This window comes from Asterias amurensis, chromosome 11 (assembly GCF_032118995.1).
Source record: "Asterias amurensis chromosome 11, ASM3211899v1".
Taxonomy (NCBI): domain Eukaryota; kingdom Metazoa; phylum Echinodermata; class Asteroidea; order Forcipulatida; family Asteriidae; genus Asterias; species Asterias amurensis.
This window is the reverse complement of record NC_092658.1, coordinates 8661002-8687862: the sequence shown is the minus strand read 5'-3', so window position 1 is coordinate 8687862 and position 26861 is coordinate 8661002. Positions and strand designations below refer to the sequence as shown.

The window sequence follows — 26861 nt, the reverse complement described above, 5'->3', positions numbered from 1 at the left end:
TTAATGATGGAGACACCCGGTACTATTATAAAGACGTCTCTGTTTTAAATGTACGTCCTGTCCCAGCCTTAAAGGAACACGTTGTCTTGGATCGGACGAGTTGGTATATAAAAACGTTTGTAACCGTTTGTTATAAAATGCATAATGGTTGGAAAGATGTTTTAAAAGCAGAATACAATGATCCGCACAACTTGCACGGTTTTCCAAATTTGACTCCTAAATGGCCGACCGTGTTAGTCGACGAGGTAAAAGGAAAACCGTACAATTTCGAGTGATACTTGTGTGGATCATTGTACTCTACTTTTACCACATCTTGCAAATAATAATAATAATAATGGAAATTTATATAGCGCCTATCCATGTTAACATGCTCCTGGGCGCTGAACAATTAAAAGAAAACATATTAAAATCCATACAATTAAAACACCCATACTAAACCATACCATACGCATTTCATAACAAACGGTTACAAACGTTTTTCAAAGACCAACTCGACCGATCCAAGGCAATTCGTGTTCCTTAAAGGTCAACCCTCATTTCTACACTTTCTTAAAAGCCTCCTCATCTGTGTTTGTTTTTATCAAGGTGGTGTAAAGGAAACCAGGCAAGACGTGCCTAATAAAGAACTGCAAGATATTTTAATCTCTAAGACCGTTACCAAGAACTCATCACATCACAAACAACTACCCCCCCCCCCCCCTCGGATTAAAGGCACTGGTCGGGCACTATTGGTAACTACTCAAAATAATTTGTTTAAGAGGGAAAAAAGGTAATGAGCAATGGAGAGCGGTTGATAGTATCAAACCTTGTGAGAAACGACTCCATCTGAAGTAACGTAGTTCTTTAGAAAGAGGTAGGTTTTGAGAAAGACCTCAAACCTGAAGACAATAGTACGACTGCCTTGAGCAAGGCTAACTTTCATTAGACATCTGATAGCACACAAATTTGTGCAACAAGGTTTTTTTTCTTTCATTACTCATTTGCAATGTCGATGACCAGTTGAGTCAAAATATTCACAGAGTTGTTACGTTTTGCATTGTGTGGGATACACCAAGTGAGAATACTGGTGGTGAGGCTCTTTAAAACATGCATCTCTTGCATTGTTTTTGAGAGAAGGATACTGGAACCTTGGACCCTGATACAGGCACTGGATCATTAGACATCCAGACAGTTTATATTAGACGCATCTCGAGACGTAGGGGGGCAATTTCTTCTTCTCTATAACAAGATATGTCACGTTTCGGTTGAGTGTCGAGGGGTTCTTTTTAGCAAGCTGAAGATTATTATTGATATGGTTTCCCAGCAACAACAAAACAACCAGAATTTGTTGTATTTCATTTTTTCCCCCGCGCTCGTTGTCAGGGGAGCATTTACGTCATACAACATTTATTTGATGACACTTAGCCTATCACTTTTGTATTGCAGAACGAACTTTACATTTAAATATCAGTTAGAAGTCTATTTCCAGTATGAGTTGATGTTTGGGTTAGTTTTATGTATATTATAGTTATTTCCTTCTTGTTTCCATTACAAATAATGCAATAACGAAACGTGCTGACAATGCACTTTTAATCGGAAACGACGGTGACGAGTGTGGCAATTTCGTCATAAGGGCACTGGACACATTTGGTAATTATTTTCAAAGACAAACATTCCCACTTGGTGTATCCCAACATATGCATAAAATAACAAACCTGTGAAAATTTGAGCTCAATCGGTCGTCAAAGTTGCATGAGAATAATGAAAGAAAAAACACCATTGTTGCTTTAAGACACCTAAAAAGCCTTCAGGCCTCAAGTCCTTTAATTGCGTGAGAAATTACCTCTCTCTCAAAACTGCGTTACTTCAGAGGGAGCCGTTTCTCACAATGTGTTATACAACCAAAAGTTCTCCATCGTCGTCACCAAGAAGTTTTTCTCATGGCAATAATTATTTTGAGTAATTACGAATAGTGCCAGTGCCTTTAAGAACCTTTGAACACTTTGACAAGGTAGCGTAATGCGTATCGATAGACCTAGACTGCTCGATCGTTGATCATGGGGCCGAACCAGGCCTTGTCAAATGAGGCAACCTTTAAGCAGACAACTTGAAGGTAACCAACCACGCTGCAGGCAAAACAAAAGAGCACTTCGGGAGTACACCATACATTGACCTTCGGTCCTAAGCAAATGTTTCTCCTGAAGACGAGCAGAGTATACTGTTCGAAACGTCGAGACCAAACCGGCTCTTCTCAGGGCCAACACTTACAAAAGAGATTTACACATGGTTGTTATAGCTCCATGGTTGTACCCGCAAGTTTACTATTTATTTATAGTTTTTTCCTACATTATGTGGAGACTAACATGCGAATGTTTTTGTTTGTTTATTTGTTTGTTTGTTTGTTTGTAGTTGTTTGTTGTTGTTGTTGTTGGTGTTGGTGTTGTTGTTGCTGCTGCTGTTGCTGTTGTCGTTGTCGTTGTCGTTGTCGTTGTCGTTGTCGTTGTCGTTGTTTTTTTTAATGTTTTTTTTTTAATAATAATAGTAAAGTAATCATATAATATGACATTGGAATGTTACGTAAGCATCTGTTTGTCAGCAGAAGGAAATACCACTGAGAATTGCTAAAATGACAAATTGATGTGGTGATGCGTAGAGGGTAAATAGCAAGATGTGCCAAGCAGTGGTGCAACCCCACACAAGCAACCCTATTTCATCCATGATACTCCATGATAAAGACATGTACAAGTCCCCAGGTACTAATAATATATGACATTGGAATGTTACGTAAGCATCTGTTTGTCAGCAGAAGGAAATACCACTTAGATACTGCGTATTACTAGAAATGACAAATTGATGCAGTGATGCGAAGCATATCAACGTCTTATCATCAAGGTCGTTTCCACGTATAGAGAGACAATTGGTCATAGCTGCTCTATTGATATTGAGAGGATCAAAACAATACATTAAGCGGCTGTTTACTGATGGGTGATTATGAAGATGAAGCGGGCATATCTAATAACAAACTGTGAATTAATTTATGCAAATAACAACAAATTACTGGTACTGCCGTCTGTTTCAATGGTAAGCGGTTTAGGTATTATCCACGTTATACTAATACTTCTGCCAAAGCCATGCAACATTAGACATTCAAACCAGGAATGAACGTCTGCCAATTGTCTACAGAAAAATGAAATGTGCTAGTTTTTTAAGGCAGTGGACACTATTGATAATTACTCAAAATATTTATTAGCATAAAACCTTACTTGGTAACGCGTATTGGGGAGAAGTTGATAGTATAAAACATTGTGAGAGACGGCTCCCTCTGAAGTGACATTGTTTTCGAGAAAGAAGAAATTTTCCACGAATTTGGTTCCGAGACCCCAGATTTAGAATTTGAGGTCTCGAAATCAAGCATCTGAACGCACATAACTTCGTGTGACAAGGGTGTTTTTCTTTTTCATTATTATCTCGCAACTTCGACGACCGATTGAGCTCAAATTTCCACAGGTTTGTAATTTTATGCATGTGTTAAGGTACATCAAGTGACAATTACCAATAGTGTCCAGTGTCTTTGAGTTATGATCAATGAAAAAAATAATGATTAATAAGATTTGAATTGGTGCATGATGAGAATAAGTGAGGTTTGCGGAAACACCATGTACATGAAAAAAACACGAACAAACCCCAAAACAATAACATTAACAATCAATATTTCAAATGGATTCTTATTTGTTTTTACCAGAGAGAGTTTTCAGTTTAAACGTTTGTTCTACTCCAAATTTTAAAGAAGGCCACGGGCATTGCAGAGGTAAACACACTTTGCATTTCTCAGAGTCGAGAGAAATTAAGAATCGGTATTTTCATGTTGCTGATAATTATCTAAACTACGGCACAAGGATGGTAATTATCGATGTGCTTCATGGGCGTAAACAATCGTTTGTTCCCACAGTCAATAGTACAAGCACGCGCCTGAAACATTATTGATTCACCTTGGACAAAAAAACACAAGTGTGTTATTTCCTTTCTCTATTAATCTTCACCACAGGATATGTACTTATTTTTGATAGTGCATGATTTTATGTGATTCAAACAAACTTGTTATGCTCATAATTATGAGAATGTTACCGAATAACTGGGTCACGCCTGAGTGCAAAAATCAAAAACGGCTTATCATTTACCAGGGATTTGTGGTAAGTTTTTAAAATGCATTTTTGTTATAAATGCTTTTGGTATTTGTGTCCCTGTATTTGTATTCATTTATTTGTTTGCTTTGATTTTAAACCCTTTGTGGTTCTTGTTGACGATTATTACCATTATTATGATGTTTATATTGCCATTTGATTGTGGTAATCAAAATAAGCTCTCGTAATTTGTGATGGTATTTTTTACAACGTGTTTTCGCGATCTACTGAAAACATTGCTCTGTGATGTTCACTTATTTTCTCAAACATTTTACGACTAATGAAGCTGAAACTTCTACATGTAAATTATACTACATACATCTTCATTCACATTGAGTAGGGATTCATGTCAATGGCCTCAAACTTGATCTACAAAAGGTATTAAAACCCTGTAACCGGCGAGAATAGTCGTCTGTCTGCGCTACAAGCTCGAGCCATCAACGCCATAAAACCTTCACAAGTTCTTCTTCGATATAAAATGTAGCCCAGCAACCAAATAGAATGGGTCCATTTTTAATGGCTTTTCAAGAGGTCCGACCTAGAGCAGCATTTTACGAAACCCCTTCAATTTAGACGTCAAGATGGATACCATGGTAACTGCTGATGGTTTGTATTGATTTTTAATAGAACTAAAATTATTGACAATATAATGTTTAATGGCCAAATTAAGAATAAGAATAAAAATGTACATTTATTTATTTTGTGTATATCTTCTGCAGTTGAGTACCACTCAACATGCAATGATGGCGACGCACGACTTTATTGGGATAATTCTTGATCGATATATCTATCCAGGAAGGATGCGGTAAAAGCACACATTGCCGCCACATGTTCAGCAAGAATCATTACCACTTGGGTCAATTAGTATAGTAGTTAGTCAGTACATGTTCAAACGTGTGGGCCATTAATGACGCAGTGCCTGTGTTTTCATGTATCTAACCACCAGAGCCAAATGCTGCTTAGGCATAACAAGTTACTAAGCACAACACAATTATGATTACCAGAATAAGATTACTAGCTGAACTGCTATTTCTATTTACGAAATTTAACTGGTATCCTGCTTAGTTGTGCTTAGCAGACAAATGTTAAGCAGTATTTTATGCTTAAGCATCTCAATCAAATTGAGCCCAGAGCCTATTTTCATAAAGCCTATAAGCACATAACATGATGAGCACAGAGAATAATTGCTTAGCAGAAACAATTACAGTAAGTTGTGACTGGTACTCCGCTTAAAATTTGCTTAGCAAATACATTGTCTATTGGCTGGAGTGAGAGCTGAAAATTGCATTGAGTAGATTTTGTTGTGCAAAAAGTTTTCTTTATTGGAAGTTATTCTTTTTCAACAGTGAAGATCACAGTGTCAATGATCCCAAGACAAAAATATATATTATTAAAGGCAGTGAACACTATTGGTAATTACTCAAAATAATTATAAAACCTTTCTTGTTAATGAGTATATGGGGGAGCTATTGACAATATAAAACATTGTGACATTGCTCCCTCTGAAGTCACCTAGTTTTCGAGAAAGAAGTAATTTTCCACCAATTTGTATTCGAGAACTCAGATTTAGAATTTGAGGGCTTGAAATCAAGCATATGAAAGCACACAACTTCGAGTGACAGGGGTGTTTTTTATTTCATTTTTATCTCGCAACTTTAACGACCGATTGAGCTCAAATTTTCACAGGTTTGTAATTTTATGCATGTGTTGAGATACACCAAGTGAGAAGACTGGTCTTTGGCAAGTACCAATAGTTTCCAGTGTCTTTAAATAAATGTCAGTGGCGATAAAATAGCATTTGGAATACCAAAAGAATCACCGCTGCTTATTTCAATCGACGTGAGCGAAATAAGCCATACATGAACGTACGGGGGGAAAGCACGCACCGTTCCTGACTAAAAGTTCGGTGAATAATTTGTCTAGGTCGATGGTGAGTGACAGTCTTAAAACAACCAGGCACTTTCCCATCAAAGTTCTGTTCACTTTTCTATTTTTAATATTGTCAAATGAAATTGAGTGTTTTATGCTCAACTCATGTTCTGCTCTAGGGGAAACAAAATGATTCATTTTGACTTATACAGTACCCTTAAACCAAGACAGCTTGACGCATTTTGACTGGCATAGACGCCAGTAAGCTTTCCGGATTCAGCTTCTCAAAGCATCCAAAACCTCTTATCACATCCATAATCTGTCTTAAAAAGCAAGGTTTCTCTCATCTTGAAAGACAAAACACCCTTTCAATGTTTGAAAGGAAAAAAAGTGATGCACTTTACACTTTTATTTCAATCCGTTGTGCTTGTAATAAAATTATAGGAATAGACAAGATACTTATGTCGACGGCGAATTACTGCCTTCATTACTGTCCGGCGGCTGTTGCATGAGTGAAAACCCCGGTAATCATTTTTAATTTTTTCGTTCAATAATTCCAGGAAGCAGACGCGATTAATACGACAAAAGTCACAATAGGGGAAATAAATTTGCGGATACAAAGGAACAATGGTGCACTCTGTAACAATTCCGCTTCCATTCATCTTCTTCCCAGAATCCCCTGAAGTCAGTAGTGCGCAAAAAAGGGGTCATCAAAGACCAACAACTACGAGAACAAAGGGCAGGAACAATAGCAGACAACAACAGCAGAAAATAATGGAAGAGGACAACAGGAGTAAACAATAGCATAGAGCAATGAGAACTCAAATGACAATATACATATAATATTCTCCGATGATTTGGTGTTGCATCTTAGTATAGCATAACATTTTAAGAACCAATAGAGCATTTCAGTTATAGACCGAACCATTAATGCCATTTTAGCCTAGATGATGTTGATGTTTAGTTTCTATGACGACGGACGAGCACTAAATTAAACAGGAATACCAAACGGCAACCGTTGTCATGTTCACAGAGGTCTAAACTATGGTACAACTGCTGAGCACTCGATCGTTACGCATTTCTTGTACAATTTACGAGTGAAACCCAGACCTACAAATGATGACATGCATTTTAGTTTATTCAACTTACAGAATTTCACTCGTTACCGCATTGTGCATTACAATACGCAATGGTGATACACGAGTTGGTATCTTTCTCACTTATACAAAAAGGCCCAAGGATTCGCCGTGAAACCATTTTTTCAGAACTAGGGATGCGAAAAGGAATTATAGCAAAATATTAGTATTGACAGTTGTTTGGCTGAACTAAAGTAGCTTGTGCGTGTCCTTTATTATAATGCAAGTTATGCATAAATAATTATTGTTTTTAATGGAAACAGTTCACGACAGCAATTGCCTCGCTTCGGGTCACTGGTGAACTAATGACTGGCCATTATACTCATACAAAAGAAATTAGAAGGGAAACAATTTGTATGATAGTTTTGAAGATAAAATCACCTGGCACTGGTTGAGCAATTTTCATGGAAACCAAATAGAATTTGAAACTTTGCACGGTGGAAATACGATATGAGATTTGCGGTAGCACCATGCATTGATACTCTCTAAATGAGTTGGGGTGGTTCTGAAAAAAAAAAACATTGGTTTCAACTCGACGTTTCGATCAGTATGCTCTGATCGTCTTCTGAAGAAAGCTGGACTCTGATACATGGAAACCGTTTTCGTAAAAAGGCATTTGTCTTCGTGAGCTCTAGCGGTATACAAACCACACTTTACCACCACCACGGTTAATTGCACAAATAATGACATTCTTCAACGGAGTTCTGTTGCTTGGACAACAGAGCCACTTGGATGTTTGAACTTAGTTTGTCATAATGGTAATTTTGAATTGCATTTTTTTTAACAAATCATCACCCATTCTTCTAGATACCATACGGTACACGAGATACCAATGCGGCGTGTCATTCAAATTGATTTCTTGTTTCGATTTCATTAAATTATTGCAGTGCAGTTACATCATTGACTTGTTCCATTTTGTTCATGAAAGACTGTAACGTATAAAGAGCAAAGGTATCATGATAGGCTTGAAACGTGGTTACTATCTGCTACTTTCGCCTAGTGTGACCCCGGTTCGAATCCCAGACCGGAACCTTCCTTGTAGATTGTGTTTCCAGTCCCTACCTAAACACGTGGGTTGTCCCTATAAAGGGGAATTCCCTCCCACATCTAACACCAGCCGTCGATTTCACAAAACTCTTCCTAACTTAAGACTAATCTTAGGACTTAGAACGAGTCCGAACCCTGCACTGTAGCATGCAGACCTTACGATCAATCATATAAGTTAAGACGAGTTACTCGTCCTAACTCGAGATAAGACGAGTCCTAACTCTGAAATCGACGGCAGACGATTCGTCTTGTTTACAGGTGATGAAAAATCAAGACGTTTTGGATACCGGACCCTCATGATTTCATTACCAGAAAGATGCATGCAACAAACTCAATTTCATCTTAGGCATAAAACTGTATTATTTTACTGGAAGCCCTTCAACGGGCCTCTCGAAAACCAATTAACTTGGAAGAAACCCTTTAAACAAGTAAAACAAAACACTTCAGCGTTTTCAAGTCTGGAACTGATATTTTCCTTTCTTGAATAGTCAATGTGAACAAACAATCCACGAAGCTTAAACCAAAACATTTAAGGAGGAATTAATCCAACTTTATGGCAATTATTAAAAAACAAAACAGAAACCGTCAGGTATCTCTACCCGGGTTGTAGCCTAGAGCTTGCTTTACATTGATTGTACGTTACATCTGTTCGCCTTGAACGAGTTGTACATAAATGTCAGGGTTGGACAGATACACGTTCATTTATATTAGGCACTTCTTATCAACCAAAACATTTGGCATTATCTGCTGTTAACAATAAACCGTGTGTGTATTTTGTTCTGTGATATTCTATTTAAACCGAGCATACCCCTTGCCTTTTTTCTGTGTGCTTTCTGACTATTTCTCTCTATTCATGTATTTCCAACTGCTTATTTTATAATACACTTGGTTACCTGTTCGTGTATAGTTGTGTTGTCATTTAGCCTTCGAGAAAGACTCTGCTAGGGTCGAAACACCAGACCATCAACTATTTGGAAATATTGTTTAGGTTAGGAGTTGGCCAAATGTGGGTCCAAGATCTGGGCTCAAACTCGTTCCAGGTCACCGCGAGTCTGCTTTACGGGTAGTACGAAAATAGAATACAGGTTAGTATTTCGGCTCATATATTCCAGATCCTGTTGATCCACAAACAGATCATACTGACCCGAACATGGGTCCAGACCCTTGGTATCTGGATCAGGATATCCGGATCTCAACGAGTATTAAGTTAAACACTCGAAAACAAATGCCTAGGTCAGAATTGACCCATGGGTCACTGTGACAGATTCCGGGTCATACTCTTTGACCCAGAACTGGGTCAGGAACTACGGAACCCGGAATCTGGATTTGTTTACGAAATAACATTATCATTTTGTGTTTTAGTTGTGTTGAGGTTTATCTGTGTATGTGTTACCTGTTTATTTGGTTGTTTGTTTTCTAATACATTTAATAGTTTGTCAGTGGTTTTTGATATGTACTTGTTCAAAATGGGTTGTCTGAATATTTGTCGTTGAATGTTTGTTTGCTAATGGTTGTTTTTATTTACGTTTGTCTGTTTTAGACTAATCGTATAATTGTGAAGTTGCTTGTATGTTGCCATAAGTGCGTTACCTGTTATGGTTTCTCTGTATGGTTTTGTCTGATTATAACCGTCTCGACGAATGATCTAGATAGTCGGTTCGACACTAATGAGCTCCGTGAAAGGACGAGTCTCAAAATGGCGATTTCAAAAGAGGTATTTATCAGCACCATGGCGACTGCCTGTAAAATGTGCGAGTATACTCCAGAGGAGGTTTCTGCACAGTAGGGGAGGAGGATGTTGATGAACATGACAACAAAGAACAATTTGAATTCCTGTAAATGTAATTACGATTCGTATATGATTTTACACACAAAGTTGTTGGTTTCACCATAGCGAAAGGACCACAGACATAGCGTCTTTCTCTGTGGTTTCACCATGCCCATTGCGCGCTGGCTGATTTGATAGCGTATCTTTCAGCGTGTCCATCAGCAATGGCCTTGATCGGCGGAGCGCACAATACGAACGGATCTAGTAAAAGGAAGGTATTCTCTCCCATCAGCAATTAGAAGGGGAATTTCTATTATGACATATTTTGTTCTGCAAAGAACTGGCTTGTATTCCGTGTGTTCTTATTTGCAGCTTTGTTCGACGGATTATAACTCAAGGTTTTTTTTTTTTTTTTTTTTTTTCGAACACTGATTCTGCATAATAAGATGTCAATGGTAGGCTCTGTCTGAATTGGCGGCTAGAGTTTGGGCTACGGCTAGATTGCCGCGTCATCGTGCGTTGAGGTATAGGACATCCTTAGCAACACACTTGTCACGGTGTGGCCATCTTTATTTTACTCCATTCTAACTCATTGTAACCAAACTGAGATTGGGCGAAATAATAGTCTGGTGCCATGTTTGCGCAATGAATGATAGCATGCATTACTGTTATGGAAACAGGGAAGACGACCAAGCTGGTGACAGCGTGATAAAGGTCCATAGCCAGCTGGTTGCTGCACGCGTGCTTGCTTGTTGGTTCGCATTTATACATTATCAAATAACCGTCTGCCTAATGGGTGATACTTGCTTGATTGGTTGTCAATCTGAGTGGGGTTTCTCTGGTGATTGTTTGGGACCTTTGGGGAGCACCGGATATAGACGATGTGACCTGTGACATCACATGTTTACAAAAATAGCCACAGAGCCTGAACTTCCTGCAGGCACGATTTGTACATAGCCCAATGGAAGAAAACATACAATCTTTTATTTTATGGAGATTGCACTGTCTAATTCCTATCAACTTTTGATATGATGAAGGGGGCACATCTCAAAACTTGTCCAGCTTTTACTTTAATAATTCTTGAATTTATGTGGAAATTATGACACAAAATGTCAACTTTCCCATAGGACCTGTGTAGTATCTTGCCTGCCAGAATACTCAAAGAATGCACAAGGTCACACTAGTTGTAAACAAAGTTCACATGGTCTATAGAGTTTTAATGCTAAGTGTGGAAATGAGAACAAAAGAAATCAGCATAATTGAAACTTTATATGGACCTACATACATCCACACAGCCAGCTCAGTGTTGCAGTCACTTTGTGGACTCGCCTTTTTCTGCAAATCAGATTGTTCAACACTGTAAATAAGACTGTTTTAACGTGTGGACCTGCGAACAAAAGAAGTCCGAATAATATAGGGATTTGAAACACTGACCTACACACGTCCATAGTTTTTTTTTCTTTAACAGCGTTGAAGAATATGATATGTTTGTAAAGTTTACAGAGAACAACGAATGTCCACACAGTGATAGCAACCGTCAGAGCACGTGGGTGTTTGTAGTGTGCTTGTTTGGTCTGTTTATTTCATTGTCGTCTTTCTGGCTGGCTCAGGCTCAGAGGGATGTTTTTGTCTGTTTGCGTATTTCTGTTTTGTTGTTTTGTTGAGTGTTTTCGCCGTGTTTATTACTTGCTTGAGTGTTTAGTTTGACTGATTAACGTCTCTTGTATTATTCAGAAATGGTATTTCATGATTTCGACTGCTCTCTAGTGTAATGCTGGCTGGAATGTTGGATTCACACCGTAAACGTACATGTGCACACCCCCATACACTCACAACAACAATAACAATAATAACTACAACAACAACAACAACAACAACAACAACAACAACAACAACAACAACAACAACAACAACAACAACAACAACAACAACAACAACAACAACAACAACAACAACAACAACAACAACAACAACAACAACAACAACAACAACAACAACAACAACAACAACAACAACAACAACAACAACAACAACAACAACAACAACAACAACAACAACAACAACAACAACAACAACAACAACAACAACAACAACAACAACAACAACAACAACAACAACAACAACAACAACAACAACAACAACAACAACAACAACAACAACAACAACAACAACAACAACAACAACAACAACAACAACAACAACAACAACAACAACAACAACAACAACAACAACAACAACAACAACAACAACAACAACAACAACAACAACAACAACAACAACAACAACAACAACAACAACAACAACAACAACAACAACAACAACAACAACAACAACAACAACAACAACAACAACAACAACAACAACAACAACAACAACAACAACAACAACAACAACAACAACAACAACAACAACAACAACAACAACAACAACAACAACAACAACAACAACAACAACAACAACAACAACAACAATAACAACAACAACCATAAGTGACGAAGAAACAATGGTCAACAGAGCAAACAACCTTCAACACAGCCCAACTACAGTTTAATCACCTGATGTAACGCACATGTAACTATGGCAACACCTCTCACCAATCCCTAATTAGCGATTGTCTACGTATAATACCCTGACACTCTTGCATCATTTCGTTGTCCATCAACGGGATACTATTACAATGCTCAAATTTACCGTTTTTAAGGGTACTATTAAAGGAAGATTAAGGTATTAACACAAGACCAATACATTATACACGTAGTATTATTTGGCATGATCAAAACGGATTTTAAAGGAACTGGACCCATTTTGGTATTTGTCAAAGACCCGTACTCTCACTTTTCGTATCCCAATATAGTGCATACATTAACAAAGATGTGAACATTTTGACCCAATTGGTCCTCAAAATTGCAAGAGAATGTTAGAAAAACAACCTTGTTGCACACGTGCTTTCAAATGCATAATTAGTAAAAGGCTTCATGCATGCAGTCTTTTAATATTAATTTGAGTAAGACAAAAAAAAAAAAAAAAAAAACTACGTTACTTCAGAGGGAGCCGTTTCTCACACTGTTTTATACTATCAACGGCCCTCCATTGCTCATTTCCAAGCACGTTTTAGGAAAGGGGCGGTTCAGAGAAGTGTTAGCTAAGGTGAGAGGGCTTGGCGAAGCCTTGCACGGCGAAATTTGATATTTTGGTCATTCCTTTCGGCACACATTGAAACAAATCTCTCCTTGGGAGGAGTGATGGATATGCGAAGACACTGTTGGTTGTAGGATTCGGAGGCTTATTAACGAGTTGGAAATGGATATCTAATTAATTGTCACTTGATGTCCGTCTTTTGAGGTTGCAACGTGAAAAGTGGTGGCTCAAAAGAGCTGTTCCAAGGCTGTGCATGGTGGTGATTGTTCATAACGTAGCATCAAAGGTGTCTCTGTCAGAAAAAGTGGATTGTCTTTAATAATATAATAACAATATGAATAATAGTGGCTTCTTATCTAGCGCGCATATCCCTCACTCAGTGACGCTCAAGGGTGCTTCAACATTCAGTATTTACCTGCAAGGTATATGTGGGACTACGTTTGAATTATGAGACCTGCTCCTTTTACATAGCACTACGTTGTGGTTTACAAGGTGCTGTGGCGCAATATGCTGTCAATCAAACCAAGAACAGTGGGGTGAACCCCTTCCCTTTACCATACGTGCACTTGGTTCTTTTACGTGCGTTACACACACACGGGACCAACGGCTTTACGTCCCATCCGAAGGACTAGGTATCGTAGTTAAGTGTCTCGCTCAATGACACAAGTGTCATGACTGGGACTCGAACCCACACTCTGCTGTTCAGAAACACCAGAGCTTTACAGTCCGGTACTCTTAACCACCAGACTCCGATACGACGTTTCGACTAGTGTGCTCGTGGCAGCGTCAGGAGCCAACAGTGCAACTGTTGTCTCGACGTTTCGACTAGTGTGCTCTTGGCAGCGTCAGGAGCCAACAGTCCAACTGCTGTCTCTACTCATGTGTTACAACCGGAATACTATTATTGCTGGTGGTACTCATTTGCACGAAGTTTATGCGATTTAGAGACCATGCAATGTCATAAAACATGTCAAGCCAAGGATACAATATAATTCGGGTGCATAATAATACTAATTATATGAATCATATTTATGACCTTCATTTTGTCTTTATTGCTGTCAATTAATAACAAGCTACTACGTTGCAGCTCGCAATTTTTTTGTTACGACCCTGACTCTATAGCACGCACGCCTATGGGTTCATTTGTACAGTGCATTTTCTTGTATTTTATGTTAACATTTACAGTGTTCAGCGCATTTGAACAATTTTATATTTGAATTTGCGTACTTCTTTTGTTGAATAAATTATTGTTTTTAACATTATTATTTAGTTATTATTCTACCTGGCATTGCATTGTTTCGTTTTCATTTGAACATCAAAATCGAACACAGGCATATTTAGCTGCAGCTATAGATGCGATTCTAAATTAGACACTGATTCCTTAAAAATAGTCAGCTTAGCTTTCTCGCTCTCTCCCATCTCAAAATAGACATACTTAGCGGAGATACCATACCTGTAATATCCCCGTTAAATGCAATGTTTTATGGCACTTCTTATATCCCACTTATAACTCACACATCACTTAAGGGATTTCTTCCCCATCCATCCTTATTGAAACGAACTTTGTGTAAAGGTATAGGTGTTGACGATGATGCAGGGGAAGATAGCTACGAGGTCTTAATGTCCACTGACAGCCTCTGAGCCTCTAACCATCAATTATCTCACCCTAAAACACCTGTAAGTCACTGCCGGTCATCACTTAGCGGATTGACCTGAATTTAGATAGAGCTGTTTGCTGCAGTTGGACTGTGATATCGACACATGGGGTGATCCGATTTGAAGTGTTCGCATCTGAGCTGTCAGGATTTATTTTCCAGCTCCCCTGGATGATTGTAGATAAACAGAGTCATTATCGGGTCAAACTGTCAGTGATTCTGATCCATTTGGGACTACATACTACATCGATCAGGACAAGTTCTGCTTTAAAGGAAGTGGACACTATTGGTAATTACTCAAAATAATTATCAGCATAAAACCTCACTTGGTAACGAGTAAGGGGGAGAGGTTGATAGTGTAAAACATTGTGAGAAACGGCTCCCTCTGAAGTGACGTAGTTTTCGAGAAAGAAGTAATTTTCCACGAATTTGATTTCGAGACCTCAAGTTTAGAATTTGAGGTATCGAAAACAAGAATCTGAAAGCACGTGTGACAAGGGTGTTTTTTCTTTCATTATTATCTCGCAACTTCGACGACTCATTGAGCTAAAATTTTCAGAGGTTTGTTATTTCATGCATATGTTGAGATACACCAGGTGAGAAGACTGGTATTTGACAATTACCAATAGTGTCCACTGTCTTTAAGAGAAGATATAATATATGTATCATCACTACTCCCTCATGAGCCATGAAACCCTACAGTTACAACTTCTTGTTTTCAGAAAATCACGTTTATGGTTTAAATTGTTTTGGAAATCATTGCTTCGGAGACTATTTGTCACTCAGTTTAAAAAAATCAGACTAATGGATAGAAGTTAGTTTTATGCCTGCAATTTTATATACATTATGTTGCGTCTTGACCTAACCTACAGTCCAGCTCCAACCCATTCCAGCTGACTGTCCCACGCACCCATAACAAGGCCGGTGATCGAACATTTACAGTCACTGCAGCAAAGGAGTGGAACAGTCTACCACGCTCAATTCAAAATGCAAAATCAACTGACAAATTCAAGAAAATTATCAAAACGTACAGATTCCAACATTATTCAATTAATTGCATTCAGGTGGCTTTCATGTCATTTTATTCAAATGATTTTTCATTTATTTATTTACCGTTGTAGCGTTGTGTAGAAATACAACTTTCAAGCATCAATTTTTTATGTGTAATCTTTGTTTCAGTTTGTCAGTCATTATTTTGGTATGGCCACAGTCTCTGAAAACTTATTTTCTATATATCAAAATTGCCACACTGTCGTTGCGCACCGGGGAGCAATTTTTCCCGTACCGTACAAGAGCCAATACCCACACGCATAAGGTATGGGCGCTTTCCCGGATCCCTTCACTGTTGACCCGTAGCCAGCGTGTGGTACGACAAAAAAAAATTGCCACCCGGGAGCTTTTGGCATGGCACCAGACTACGTGTAGTTCCCTGGGTACATTGAAGGGTCGCACACTCGGCAATGACCTACGACTATAGGTTTCCCACTTCAATAAGTCAGGGTCGAAGTACACTCTTGCTCTCCACGGTCTGGCCTTTCATTACCACTAAACCCAACAACAAGGAACAGTTGCATGAGCTTACAAACACGCACTCTCCATAAGCATAGGTCCCTATTGTCAGTTTATAATCAAATTAGTCTAACTTGTAAAAAATAAGAAAACAGGACTCAAATTAGTCACAAATTGACAACTGTAGTTTGAAGATCAACGACGTGTTTATAATGGGATTAGTCAGAAAGCCTTTAGTGATATTATTATTAGTTTAGACTAGGGACACTCTCAGCACCGGTGGAATCTACTTCAAAACACTCAAGGGATCAACAATGCGGTTGGTATAATTTCCCCTCACTTTAGTTTTTGTTTACATGCAACAACCAAACAAAATTCACTACGACATATGTTAAAATGAGGATCCCTCAAGCACTCTACTTCAACAGCATCACCACCGGCATTCGGCAGCTTTCTCTTGAAGACGAGCAGAGTATACTGTTCGAAACGTTTAAGCCAAACCGGCTCTTTTCAGAGCCAACACGCCCTCAAAAGAGAATTATTACATGCGGCAAGTACCCACAAGTGCACACCATGCAAAGCTTCAAACATCACATAATATGTATGACACAATCAAATGTATCTTATATTATAAGATACATTTGATTGTGTCATACTTGACTTTTACCGATAAGTACATCCCGATATTAAGTGCGACGTATTTCACGGTAAGCGACGCCCTCTTCACACAGACTGTCTCAAATTATGACTAGAAGCTAATAGCAATTGTATTGATCAAGCTTTGCGTAAGGATTTTTGAAAGAAAAGTTTATTGAACTTGGCTTTTAAAGGCAGTGAATATAGTTTTTGAGAAAGAGGTAATTTCTCACTAAAACATTTGTAAGAGATGTTGAGATACATCAAGTGAGAATACTGGTCTTTGACAATGACCAATGGTGTCCAGTGCTTTTAAATACGTTCTTCGAACACTCGAGGTTTTCTCAGACACAACAAATGCCTTCGGAATAGTGTAGCACTGTATGTAGGCGCATTGACGCAATTACTTACCAAAAGGATAGGCATACAGAATGTCAGATTTAAAATAAATAATGTGCAAGATTGGTTTAAACAAAATTATCGAAAATAAAATTAATTGGTTTGATTATCACCGATATACAAAATCCCAACGATTTATTTATTAAAAGTCGAAAGAGAACCATTTTAAGTAACTATTGCTATTACTTCCGCCGAGGGGAGTAGTGAAAAAGCAGGACAGTTCTTTTCAGAACTGAGAAGTCTCCCGAACATCTAGTAAAATCTACTCTGCGGTAGTAGCACAAAGAAAGACAGTTCTCTAAAGAACCTAATCTACCTGGCAAGTAGATACACACATGGTGTTACCGCAAGCAAAATATATATTGATACCTCACCATGCAATGCCTCAAATCCTATATACTATTTCTTAATTTGATAGCCTGTTAAAACCTACCTCGTTTTCACGTTTTTCACGAAGACAGATTAAACAATTTTGTTGCAAAAAATGTCACAAAGTTTCTTCTTTATGGAAATAAATTTAAAATAAAAAAATGTACAGTCCCTTTAACTTCCTACAAATTGACTTTTTGTAAAGCAATCCAAGCGTCAAGGCGAGCAAATTTATGACAACTGAGATCATGAAATTTACTAAAAAACGTCAGGTGGTGCATTTCTAAATTATTTAGAAATGCAGCACTGACGTTTTTTAGTAAATTTCATGATCTCAGTTTCACACTAACATGTCACATTTCAAAGGGTTGTTAAGTCAGAGTAGCTGACAGTGTCTAGTCCTGGGGATGGAGGTGCGAACATTTATGACGTAGGTACCTCGTGCAGAACAGGTGACTGGATTGGTTGTTTTGTTCGGGCGTGGCTCTAATACAAGTGTTAGACTCTATTATATTGTATAAAACAGCTCCCTCTGAAGTAACATAGTTTTCGAGAAAGAAGTAATTTTTTCACGAATTTGATTTCGAGACCTCAGAATTAGAATTTGAGGTCTTGAATTCAAGCATCTGAAAGCACACAACTTCGGGTGACAAGGGTATTTTTTCCAACATTATTATCTCGCAACTTTGGCCACCAATTGAGTTCAAATTTTTACAGGTTTGTTATTTTGTGCATATGTTGAGATTCACCAAGTGAGAAGACTGGTCTTTGACACTTACCAATAGTGTCCAGTGTCTTTAAGATACCCTTTGACTTCAGATCATACCGCAGAAGTATTGTCAAGGTACATCAGCTTGCCCTAGTGCATCCCATTCATCAACGCACGTGACAACCTCATACACAATCTACCAATCAATTATGACGTATCTCGATGCTTCCAGTTCTGTTCAATTAATTTTTGCAGTTAAAAAAATCAATAAATAGTCATCACATAACAATGACTACACAATGAGATACACTTGACTAGAAAATGCACTTTGACATTTCCTCCATTAAGGAATTAATTTGTTTTAATCCACAATCGACCATTCTCTCCCGACCCCCCCCCCTCTCTCTGTTATGACGCATAATTATCGGCTTTAAAAAACAAAATCCACTCACTGATAAACATTAATAACAAACATTAATATTGCAAAAGCATGATACTATTCAATGGTTTTCTAAGCAGACACAATATTCAATGGTTTTCTAACATACACAACGTAAAGTAACAAGAATAATTTATGCACAAAATAGTTAAAATGGCCTGACGTTTCGATCCTATCAGAGTCTTCCTCGAAGGCTAAAACACAACAAAGATGAACAGGTAACTAAGTGTGACATAAGCAATGAGGTGGAAATACACAAATACTGTCAAAATTGTGGAAATAAAATTTAGAAGACCCTAAATAACATTTACTTATTTAAATTGCTGCAATCGAAATAAGCCCGATATGAAATTTTAAAAATGGACAGAAGGAAAGGAAGAAAAAAATCCCTGCCAAAACATGAACCGCTTTTAGGTCTTTTTTCACTGAAACATGACCAGCTAATAAGTGTCTAAAAAAATGCGCAGCGTGGTTACATGCGGTGTGTCTTTTTTTTTATTGAAAACTACATATAGAAGGGACCTGGAATTAAATTACTCTTCTAATTGCAGAAAAGGAAATGTAATTTAAACAAAGAATACAAACATTGCGCAGTTATTTACAAACCCCCTTGGCTCGTGGTTTCGATAAGATAATAGATAATGTTTTGTACTAAACAGAATCGTGTTTATTTTTAAACGCACCATGGAAACAAAGAAGATTCAATCTTGCATCTACGTCAACACATCACTGTTTCAAGTATACTACGCAATGATTGTTAATAAATTAATGTTATTTGTTTGGATAAATGTTTTGCTGTGACTTCGTGTTGTCTGAAAGGTTGAACAAAAGTTTCGATAAAACAACAACAAAAGCAGAAAAAAACAAGCAAAGAGGGGAAAAGCCGGAAAACCGGAAGAAGAAAAAAACCGTTGGACTCTAACACCGATAAGAGATGGTAAATCGCAAAGTCTTAAGATCTCGATGTTAAAAACAAGAAGGGAAATTGTCATGGGGTAAAAACGGGGAAAAAAACACATTCAGGTAATATAGTGTATGTCTCTTTCCGCGAAGCATACACAAAGCCAAAGGTTTTCGATTTTAAAAAGGGACTAAATCATGTTTATTTCTTTAAAATGCTGAAGCTACGACACTCCCGTATACTTTGCTTGGCTTTTATCCCTTTATCTTATGCTGGATCATAACTTAATATAATTCAGGCGGTGCATTTACAGAACAATATCCATCCATTGCAACAACAAATCCCGTGGGGCCATCTACAGGTCGACGTCCAATATATATATATATATATATTTTTTTATGTCAGTTTTTAGCTGAAGAAAAAATTGTAGGATTCTTAAAAACTAAGTATTATTACCGGTGTGTGGCTTTCCGGCCCAATTTTTCGAAGCCATGACATACGATGTCCGTGTTATTTTCTTATCGGTTCCCAGATCGTTGCTAAATAAAAAGTTGAATATCAAATCCTAAAAAAAGGTATAATGTTATGCCTTTTAACAATAAGAATGTCTATCGCCAATAGGCTTAAACGTGCGGCTGTTTATTAATAGTATACCGAATATAACGACAGTCTCTTGTTGATTTTGGCAGAAATGATATGAAGTTCAATTTAATATCAGCTTCAATGTAATGAAAAACAAAGTTTATGTCAAAATTCCTTACTTAAAATTAACCTATTTCTTGAAACATACGCATACCTTTTAGGCCTTTTAAGGTCCTTTCAGATGTGTTTCTAACATCGTAGTAAAATAACACTGCCACTACATAACTTTTTTTTTCATTTTTTTTTTCAGAACAATAAAGATTACCCTTGATATAGCCACATCCCAGTTGATTTGCATTGTTCACCCGCTGCACCATTCCATGCCCTAACACTCAGCTACGTACTTCAACAGCATAATAACGCGATGGACCCCCTTCCTTCCGATTGTAAGTAGCGATTTGTAACCTGACTTCGACAACCAACCCCCCATCTAGCCGTCGTGCGTTAAACGACAGCGTCGGCTTTCAAATTTCAATTAAGACAAGGTGCGTTTATAGCCTTAGGGACTTGACACAGTAGAGTGTCAATTCAACTCAAGGGAAAAACAGAGTATGTGTTAAAACAAAAGGTAAAATTTGACTATTATCTGAAAGGTCTGGTAACCAAAATCAAAGGTTTTAGAAAACCCAATAGGCAAGCCCAGGTCCACGACCGAACATCTGCATACCTCATTTGCACATCATGTGAACGCTCAGAGTGGTGCCGTACATAAACAAAAACTTGGTATGAAAAAATATTAAGCAAGTTCAGGTCCACGACCAAACATGTTCCTTATTTGCATATTTAGTGAATGTTTTAAGAGTGGTGCCGCAAAACACTGCGGAAAGGGTCATGTCCACTAAGATAATTTACATGACAAAATATATGTTCAACATAGCAGGTATTTTGCTTCCCGCCAAACATGTTGTATCGGTAGGATTAAACGAACGAATTTCAATATCAAAAAAATGTACAATAATTCATCCATTCCTGATACATCACTGGGGTTACTTATAAGTTATTTTATGAAATATTTTTTATTATAATCAGTGTGTTTTAATTATCTTCAAAAGCAGTTCCTCAAACTGAAATTGTTATCCACAATTATTTTCAGGGATATTTCCCAAAGTTGAAAGGGTCATACACAAACAACTAAAGGTTTGATACATAATAACTACTAATAAACAAATCGTGTTCAGGGAATAGTGGTTATAAAGTCAGAGTCCAAAATGGTGACTGTGGCTTACGGCTACGGCTATTGCCGTCTTCTAGCCATAGCCATAGCCGAAGTCGAGTCATTCGGACACGGATTGTGTTCACCAATATACCTTATTCAAGCAGCCATCTTGAATTTCTGCCATTGATATCAATGTTACCAAACCGAGGCTGGAAGCACAAAATAGTCTGGTTCCTATTAGCAAAATGATTGTTAGCATTTATTAATGTTATTCGATACGAGGAACAAGACCACTGAGATGGAGGCAGCATAATAAAGAACTTATAGACGGGTCCTACGTTATTATCGAGCAGCTGACATGCTCCACGAGTAAGGTTTCATCTTAGCCACACCTCAAGCGGATGAAACATGACAAATGAAAATTGATATCATGACACCCTCAGCAAGTGACTCGCGGGGATACGCGTGAAAACATGTGCAGCGGACGCCATCAAAAGGATACTTCGAAAAAGTTGGCTGAGGTCCACGAAAGAGAATGACTATTAAACAAAACGAAAATGTTCGCAGGTCTGATACTTCATGGAGGCAGCGAAGGCGATTGCCTCCATGCCCCTTGGTCATTTGCCTTGGTGCCCTTGAAATGCGCCAGTAAAAATTTACAATTTCCTCATTGGTGCCCTATACCCTTCACGGAGGCAACGAAGGCGATTGCCTCCATGCCCAAGTGGTCATTGCCTTTGTGCCCTTAAAATGCTCCGCAATTTCTGCATAGAGTGCCCTTTGAGCGAAGGGACAAAATGCCTTGGTGCCCTAACTTGCTCTTTCCAAAATAATGCATACAGGCCTGCAACAATGTTGTCTTTGGTGTCAACAGTTATAAGACGGTGTATGTTTACTGGGCAGCAGAACATTACGTGAATCACTCAAGTTTTAGAGTGACGGGTTCCTAAACAATAAACTGGCAATACTGCGCTTTCTGAAATGTAATGAAAGATGCTAAATTTGCATCGGGGACAAATAATATTCATTTTGGTTTTTACCCATATACACCGATGTGTGTTAGCATTGTATACTAAGTACTTTCCCGAGTTCTGTGGGCAAAACATCTCAGGCGTGTACTCGGGTGTGATAAAGAAAAGAATATGTTGGGTTTCATAAAAGTTGTTTTCAATCAAAACACAACAGGGGTCGATTTCACAAAGAGTTTAGACTAGTCCTAACTTAGGACTAGTCCTATGGAGATAGTAAAAACACATGGCTAGTCCTAAGTTAGGACAAGTAACTCGTCCTAACTCGAGATAGGACTAGTCTTAAACCTTTGTGAAATCAACCCCTGTTCACACGACCTTTATGAGGCTCACGAGTGACATGGTGTGGGAAATAATAGTGAAAATACTATTTAAAACACTCCCAACACGCGCCGCACGTTCGAGCAGTCCCTCTCACCAAGTCAAACATATCAACCCCCGGTCCACCTACTCCACTCCCGGGAGTATAAGGAGATGTTAAAAGAACAACATTAGTTCGCGTTTACACAAGAATGATGTGGCATTTACGCGTAGGTGTAAATTGCTGATGCATTATTGATCTGCCTATATTGAGCATGCTTTTAGGGCACTGGACACCTTTGATAATTGTCAAAGACCAGTATTCTCACTTGGTATATCTTCCAACATAACAAATCTGTGGAAATTTGAACTCAATTAGTCATCGAAGCTGCAAGAGAATAATGAAAGAAAAACACGATAGTTTCACAATGTGTGTGTTTGTAGATGCCTAAAATGGCTTCGGTCTGAAAACTTTTATTATGTGAGTGATGAGAAATTCCCTCTTTCTCAAAAGCTACGTTACTTCAGATCAACTATCAACAGCGGGTTTGTGGTGGTCCGCTCTAACTGGGGACCTTCACCCAACCAGGGACCGTATATAAATTATATTTTGTTATATAGGTCCCGGTATAAATGTACTGGTACATATACCAACACCCGTCAGGTGTCAGGACACTTCGTACCTTTGCCACTTAGTACCCTGGACACTTTGTACCTGTTGCAAGGTACGAAGTGACTATGGACACTTCGTACCTTTGCCACTTTGTACCCTGGACACTTTGTACCTTTTGCAAGGTACGAAGTGTGGACACTTCGTACCTTTGCCACTTAGTACCCTGGACACTTTGTACCTTTTGCAGGGTACGAAGTGACTATGGACACTTCGAACCTTGGACACTTGGATACTTCGTACACAAGACACTTCGTACACTCTACACTAATAAGACAACGTTGAGACCAATCTAAGAACTGACTCCGCAGCAGTACAGTTATTCACGATCCTATAAGCTAAAGTAGTAGTCCCAGCCTATTTTCTATACCATCCGCCCGGGTAATAGTTAAAAAGCAGGACCGTTCGGTAGTAGAATAAAGCAAGACAGTTCTCTATAAGAACAAACTCTACCTGGCAAGTAGATACACACGTGGTGTTACCGCAAACCAAATTATATAAAAAAAACGTTATGTTACTTACCACCCGTAACACCATCTATTTCTTCTGATTGACAAAGATGCCAGAGACCACTGGTTGCTCTGACGCTGATGATGTGGGGTGCCGTTGGGGAGCTAGTTTCACCGGGTACAACAGTGCTTTGCTCCCCCGTTGTATTGTCCGTCGTCGTCGGCATGAAATCCGTACCTTGTGTCGTCGTGTCGTTCATCGTACCGTTCATCGTACCGTTCAACATGCTCACTACCGTTGAGGTAGGCTCCGGACCAGTATCAGGGGACTCGGCAAAGCGATTCTCCTGGGAGAGCAACCATGAGCCAGTGCCGATGGCCACAACGCCAAGGACAAAAGAAATAGTACCGATGACCACTCCGCTGATGCAGATAAAACGAAAGTATCTGAGAATGACCATTGTGATGGGCGGCCTGAGCCTCCGTACGACCGCTGGTGGGGCCGGAAGAGTGAGGTGGTGGTTGGAGTTTGACGACGCCACTCTGGGACTTTTACGGGGATACCACCCGGATCCAGGCTATTACAAACAAGTTGATCCAACGGTAGTTGCTTCGGTACAAATGAGCGTTTGTTTTGCATGTGGATGGTTTTTGAAGGCACAGGTCTAGTCTGCTACTAAAGGCAGTTGCGGCTATGCCAAATGGTTTTGCTCGTCTTTTAAAACATTTTTTTTCGACCGTTAAAACTCCACTCTGTTTGAACTCTCTGTATAATTAATGTAGCATCTAATGTTGTTGGTGCAGCTCGCCTTCTTCGCATTGGGTCAACGGATAACAAAGTCAAGGCAAGGTCACACATGAACCAGACTAAAAACTACTCGGTAAAAGACCAAACAATCACGAGGTCCAATAATGGCTAGCAGGTAGCGTGGCTTCCCCAGACCGTATCCATTGCAATCTGCTGTATACACAAAACGCCTAATCAAGCTTCACAGTCAACCATGCGCTCTCTGCACACACGTATAAGCACAGGCAATGTTGCATAACACGACACATCTTCCCGCTTTTTTTCCTCCGTCCATGCCCTAATACATGTATTTGTACCATAGTAATGACCCGTTACAGGCAGTAGTTTCAAAGGCCAAGGATCTAACATAGACATGGTGCTTTTACATCTTAGGTACGGAGCCGGTGATATCTCCTTGCTGCACCCATACACACAAACACACCACTGTTACAATCGATCGTGTGGCGACTGAAATGCTGTAAGCACAATCACATAAAACACTACGCCTACCGCGCTACAAGCTCACCTGCGTAGCGACTTAAGGCATGGCGCTTTTAATACCCCTACGGCTGTTCGATGGGCGTTAGTAATTTGCAGGATGTAATCATGACATCATCTTGCTTTTTACCATTGTGGATGAAAATGCCTCCAGAGTAGTTGACGTTATCAAGCACGCGTCTGTACGGCGAGTATGATCCTAATTCTACCTCGTAACAATGTGGAGCTTACAATTCCCCCGACTGTTTTAATACAGCAATTATCCTTAAAATAATACATGCAAGCATTCAATAATCATGACTCAATTTGTTACAACGGCATGTCAAATTATAACCACTCAGTATACACACTCTGGCCCGCTGTTCCTATTTACTATTAGTTATTTACATCCATCAACCATAAATAAATTGCATGGCATTGTGTTGTGTGGGTAATGTTTACTCACGGTAAGAGTGGCCTTCTGTTTCAAATAATTAGTTCATAACCAGTGTGACTATTGATCGCCAGCTTGCGGGTACCAAAACACACACATCATACACCACACGTCAGCTAAAGACATTTTCCTGACTTGATTGTTCATTTTATTATTACACAGTCGTCAAATATTAGCGACAAAGATAAGCATAATTTTTTTAAAGCTTCACGTGCGCGGTGTTGAAATAATAGTAAAATCATTGTTGTAGTGAATGTCTCCATTTTGAGCGTTGGTACTTCCTCCAAATGAGGCGCCTATATGTAGCCCCAACATGTACCATAATGTAGCCGGGACCTTATAGATGGATTGCACATGACGTCATTGGTCGCCATCTTTGATGTCACGTGCACGCATGAAAGGCCATCATTGGCTTAGACTAAAGCGCATTGTTGTCATCAAATATGGCGGGCGGTGGCGCTATGTGCACGCCATCTATTGTGTACCTCGTTGTTTAATGTTACCCGGAATAATTCAGGTCACATTATGCTACATGTGGTCGGGGTTGGTCGGGGTTGGTCTTGGTTGCATTAGGTAAAACTTTTGGACCATGTAGCTCCTAGTTTAACATTAGGTTCAGGATTGGGTTTACATTGGGTTTCCTTGGGAACAAAATGTAACAATTTGTTACATTTTAATAGCCAGGGCTACATTTAGGGTACAGGGTTGGACTTACATTGGGTTACCTTAAGAACAGTGCCAGGGTTACATATAGCCCGGGCTACATAAGGGTGCAGGGGTGGTCGGACTACATTTAGGTCTGGATCACTAAAAGGTTCAACGTTCGGGACGTATATTGGGGTATGGCTTTACATTTAAGCACATGATTGGGGATACATTACGGTCGGATTACATTAAGGTCTGGATCACTAAAAGGTTCAACGTTCGGGACGTATATTGGGGTATGGCTTTACATTTAAGCACATGATTGGGGATACATTACGGTCGGATTACATTTAGGTCTGGATCACTAAAAGGTTCAACGTTAGGGACGTATATTGGGGTATGGCTTTACATTTAAGCACATGATTGGGGATACATTACGGTCTGGGTTACATTAGGCATGTGTGGGTTAATCTGGACACTGGGAAACAACGTGTGTGCTACATTTATCTCCAGTCTAC

At 38.9% G+C, this 26861-nt stretch overlaps 1 protein-coding gene across 2 annotated transcripts in view; it reads right to left on the bottom strand.

Annotated features, from left to right (window-relative positions):
• Positions 1-25167, bottom strand: part of LOC139944571 (uncharacterized) — a 39323-nt gene extending 14156 nt beyond the window's left edge. For both annotated transcript variants that reach the window (XM_071941620.1, XM_071941621.1), the window contains exon 1: positions 24054-25167. In XM_071941620.1, coding sequence (XP_071797721.1) covers positions 24054-24441 — 388 coding nt within the window. In that variant the 5' untranslated portion in view covers positions 24442-25167. The remainder of the gene's footprint in view (positions 1-24053) is intronic.
• Between the last annotated feature and the right edge of the window lie 1694 nt (positions 25168-26861).